Here is a 5,284-nt window from a genome sequence, read left to right as displayed (position 1 = left end):
CATAGATCAGGAAAGCCTATAAAGGAATGTCCAACACTAATGGTTTGTTCTCCTTGGATTTCAGATTCAAGACCTCTTCCAGATGTAGCCCTCACTGGGAAGTGCACTCGTGAGTGTGATGAGTATGGCCACTCAGACTCCTGCTGGATGCCGGTCCGCACTTCTCCGGAGAGGAAGAAGAGCCAGCCCAAACTCTCCACTTTCATGCCTGTAGATGAACGAGGAAGCCAGGAAAAGCTGGCCAATGGCGAGGCTGCCATCATGGGTGACCGCAACAGAAACCTCCTCAACAAAAAGTTGACCTCATCCTATGAGACCTTCAGTGCAGCTAGTTTCAGCAAAAATGAGGAAGCCAATCCTGAGGATATTCCCCTTACGAAAACAGGGGAATATAAGCCATCTCCTGTCAATACTCTCACTAGAAGAGAAGTTTACCTGTAGGCTGTCAAGGAGCAACAGCAAAGTTCTTTTCATGTATGAGAAGGAGAATAAGGGGCAAAAAAAAAAAAAAAAAAAAAAATAAAAAGTTTTCATTTTTATAATGGAATCTATATTGCATTGATCATCAGATAAAATAAAGCCATTTTTCATTTATGGGAAGGAAAAAAAGAGGCTATAAAAATACTGGTAAAATATGAATAGCCAATGAAACTTTATGAGTATTTCTTCATCCAAAGACAGAACTAGAGAAACTAAACTCATGTGAAAATACTATTTGAGAAAATGGTGATGTTTTTAAAACCATTTTAAATTAAAAGAGGTATTCTAAAAATCTCTCATTTGTGTGATAATCATTTCTTATAGCTGCTCTACTCATAGAAAAAAGGTGATAATTATTAATCTTACATGATCATTCAGTTTTTAACTACTGGTTATGACTGCTGTAAACAGAGCAGCTAAATGCAGAACTCTGCAAGTAATACCAATTATGTAAGATTTTTGTGGCAGTATCTCATAAAACATCTACCTTAATATCCTAAGAGGGTATCCCTGAATTCTTGGGATTTTGGTTTACATTTGATTTCTGAAAGAAAGTCTGATAATTTCCTTAATTGTTAAGGACACCACAGCCCTTAAATTCATGTAAGAAAACACAATTTTCTTTAAAGACTACATTTGTCTATTGGTTTGCCTACTGGTAAAATGTTCACAAATAATAGTAATGATGCTAGGATGAAATAGTAATGTTGAGCTGATGCCCACAAAGTACTCAGCATGGTGCTATCCAAAACCCCCAGAGCAAGGAGAGCTTCAGGATTCAGACTCTCAGAGATTAGAGGGGTAATATGGTACATAAACCATATTTTTTTAACCTACTCTAAGAAGTCTGGGGCAGGACCGCATATCCAAATACATTACCATTTCTGCACCAAAATTTTTGAATATGCACACTAAGTGGAACTAAAAAAACACTATTAAAAAACTCACATCAGCTGGATGTGGTGGCTCACACTTGTAATCCCAGCATTTTGGGAGGCTGAGGTGGGAGGATCACCTAAGGCCAGGAGTTCGAGACCAGCCTAAGCAACACTGCAAAACCCTGTCTCTACAAAAAATAAAAAAATTAGCCAGGCATGGTGGCACATGCCTGTAGTCCCAGATACTCAGGAGGCTGAGGCAGGAGGAACTCCTGAGCCCAGGAGTTTGAGATTGCAGTGGGCTATGATGATGCCACTGCATTCTGGCCCAGACAACAGAACGAGACCTTGTCTCAAAAAAACAAAACAAAACAAAAAAACCCCTTCGTTTTGGTTCGGTTTTTGCCCCCAATTTGATTTTAAAAAAAAAACTTTTAGTTTTCAGAACTTTTTGTAATCCCAGTATTGCACATATGGGACTATAAACCTATACTATTAGTAGTATACTATTTACATTACAAAACCCTTACAGTTGTCCCGCATGCTCAGTTTTTTTCCCCTACACTAGGACATATGCATTCAAATTGTTTAGAAAAGCAATGTTGATTCAATTAAAATTTGAAGAGTCTAATGACTTTGGGCTATCAAGCTAAATGCTCAGAATAACAAACATTAAATCTACTGGTTCATTTCTGATGGAGAAATAGAGGGATGTAATCAGGAAGGGATAGACAGGAGGCTTTGATTATACTGGTAATGTGTGATTTTTTAAGCTGGGAAACAGGTATCTAGGTATTTGATATATTAGCTAAGATATTCAAAGAGATATAAAGAATATTTCATAGCAACTTTTTAAAAATCAACCTAATTACTTACTTAGTGAACATTTTTGATAGTTCCAAGAATTTCTGACCTAAAAGGGACTCAGCCTAGGCTCACATCAGGGCATTCCTGCATCATCTCCACAACCTGTCAGAAATCCCTCAAGAGGATCTTCCCTAAACAGCAGCAGCAATTAAGAAACCAAGTTCCCTGGCCTCAGGAAGCACTTTTAATCTGAATATACAATCTGCACTTACCCTGTATGACATTTACTATCATTCATTTATAGCTTTAGACCAGCAAGCCCAAAACAGACCGACCACAAACTAGCTCTTGGCCAAACAACTGAGACCCATTCACAGCAGTCTGTACTGTAGACAAAACTGACTCTATTCTAACTACCTCGGAGATCACCAGGGAATACGATCAGGCAGAGAGAAAATGGGCAGACCGTAATTTAGCAGAAACATGCCTAAGTTTTTAGAAGCAAGGCTATTTCATCAGCATTATTTGCTCCTAAGCAAATCACAATTTTGTTCCCTTTAAGGAATTTTGAGAGCATTTTGTTTTTCAAAGACAGGAGTCTTTACAGCATTTTAAGTTTTCACATGCAGTATCTCCTTAAATTTTCAAAATAGCCTTATAAAGTAGGTGAGCACATTTATTCCCTCTTTACGAAAAGGCAATTAAACTTACTTGTGGTCAAATAACTACCCCGGTATCCCAAATCTAAACAGAGGTAGAAGTGGGGACCAGAACTTGGGTCCTTTACCTTTTCTTGGTAGATTCAAATATGTCTTACTATAATAAAACACATTCTAAATGGGCTTAGCATCCTCTAGTCAATCAGGGATAAAGTAAAAGAAATGGTGCATCCCTATTTCTTTCACTAAAGAAAGTTTCAAATTAAGACTCCTAGTGAGTAGTTTGCAAACAGTTCCATCACATAACATTTCAGGGGATGTGTTTTCTACGAAACATTTTATGTACAGATGGTACAAAATCTCTCCTCTCCATTTCAGTCATTTCAATCTCCCTACACAACCTAAAATGTAGCAGAATTTCCCATGCTGTTTGAGGAAGGGAAGGTAATATCATTTTCTTTTATCCCAACTGAAAAATGATCAGGTTTTAATAGGAGAGTACATTCAATTTCCATGAAGAATAAATAGACAATGGTGCCTACTATACACCAAGAACTAAACAATTTGATCAAAAGACACAATTTCATTCTCATTAGGAACATTCCATCTCATTTATATAAAAAACAGAAGAGACATCATGCCATAACTACATGATCTTCACTTTTCAAAGGTATAAAACATAAGGCTTTCCAACAAACATGAGGAGAGAGGGGTTCCATTTTGTATTTTGGAAACTTCACATCCAGCATATTGAATTAAGGGGAGAAAAAAGAAAGCCACAGGACAGCTGTAAGAGCAGTAAGGCTGGGCAGAACAGCCAACGAAATGGAAGGAAATGAACATCCATGTAATGACTATGTGCAAGGAGATGTGCTCAGTGCTCTAAATACATCATCTCCTGTAATCATTATAAAAAACCACCAAGTGTAAGCAGAACTGAAATTAAAATATCCAAATGAGAAAACCCTATAAACCAAGATCTTTCAGAAAGACAACATACCTGTAACCGCTGAACCACTCCTGATCGTAAGTTTCCAAATCCATACTGGCATTGCGGATTTAAAGCACTTTCTGATACCTCTTCATAGGGTGTCTGTTCAATTTCCCAATCAAATTCTTCATCATCATCATCATCATCATCTACTACTTCCTCAGAAACCTCAGAAGCACCTAAAGGTGTTAAATATTAATTTTTTTAAGTTATTGGATTTCCTAGTTACAACTAGGGGAAGAAGGAATATATTAATAGAATAAAATGTCTGCATATATGCACCAAAACATAAGTGCAACACTATTCATAGCTTCACTATTCATGATAGCCAAAAAATGGGACCAATGCAAATACCCACCAATAGTAGGAGGTATAAATAAATGTGATATATTGACACAATAGAATATTAGATAGCAATGAAAACAAATGGACTTCAGCTGCAATATGGATAAATCTCACAAAAATAATGCTAAGAGAAAGAAGCCAGACAAAAAAGAACACATAATGTATGAATTATATATGCAACTCAAAAACAGGCAAAATGGAGGACAGTGGTTAACTTGAAAAGGAGAGAGGGCAAGTAACTGGGAAGAGACATAGAGTGGGATTCCAGGGCATTAGAAATGTTCCATTTCTTGACCTAGGTAGTATTCACTTTATGTAATTCTGATATTAATTCGAAGAGGCTAATTTGCCAAAGATAAGATGCTGTTTTAATTAGTCCAAAAAAGTGACTAATCTCCCAGTTCAATAGGGTTCTTTACCTCTTTTAATTGTATCACCAAATGAGCTATTTTCACATCACATGACCACCTTATCACCTAAAGTATTTTCTTCAATTTCCTATTCCATTTCCCCTAGAAACATAGCATTTCAAATATTCTTATTTATCTTTATTTCCTCCCAATTGCAATAAACATACCTATTTCTTCCACAAGGGGTTTTGCTGTCCTGGATTTTCTTGGTGCCAGAAGAGCAGTTAACATGTTCAGCCCCTCAAAATGCTTGCCAGGAGTTTCTTTGGGTAATCGAATGGTAAAAATTCCTTGAAGATAAAATTGTTTTATGCTTAGACAGATTAAAATATCCAAAGACTTCACTAATATACCTAAGAAATATATGTCTTGGTAAAACATAACTCTATTTCATAGAGTTCCAAAATTATGCACTTATTACAGATTCAGTGAATACAAGTCAAGATCGAAAAAGGCTCAAACAGGGTTTTTCAGAAGCTGTCACTTCTATTAATATAAAAAATTCATCTGTTAGAGCCACAAAATGCTTTAGTCCTACATAGTATCACCTTCACCTACTGATAATATTAAAAATCCAAGTCAAAACTTCTAAAAATCAATGGCCTGAGCAGGTAATAGCTTAAAATTAACCAACAGTTACTAAAAACATGTATTTCTAGACAAGGAAGAAAAATCAGAATATCTAATCCAATGGAGAATGGTAGTAGTTTTAAA

General features: G+C 36.3%; 1 protein-coding gene across 1 annotated transcript in view; it reads right to left on the bottom strand.

Moving 5' to 3' along the window:
• SHQ1 (SHQ1, H/ACA ribonucleoprotein assembly factor) overlaps window positions 1–5,284 on the bottom strand; it is a 93,135-nt gene that overhangs the window by 82,553 nt on the left and 5,298 nt on the right. Inside the window, exons 3-4 of the mRNA XM_012652871.1 lie at window positions 4,738–4,860; window positions 3,825–3,994 (exon numbers count right to left, since the gene is read on the bottom strand). Of these exons, the coding sequence (XP_012508325.1) occupies window positions 3,825–3,994; window positions 4,738–4,860 (293 nt within the window). The remainder of the gene's footprint in view (window positions 1–3,824; window positions 3,995–4,737; window positions 4,861–5,284) is intronic.

The sequence above is a fragment of the Propithecus coquereli genome, unplaced genomic scaffold (assembly GCF_000956105.1).
Source record: "Propithecus coquereli isolate 6110/MARCELLA unplaced genomic scaffold, Pcoq_1.0 Scaffold400, whole genome shotgun sequence".
Lineage (NCBI taxonomy): Eukaryota > Metazoa > Chordata > Mammalia > Primates > Indriidae > Propithecus > Propithecus coquereli.
This window is presented reverse-complemented; position numbering and strand designations above follow the sequence as displayed.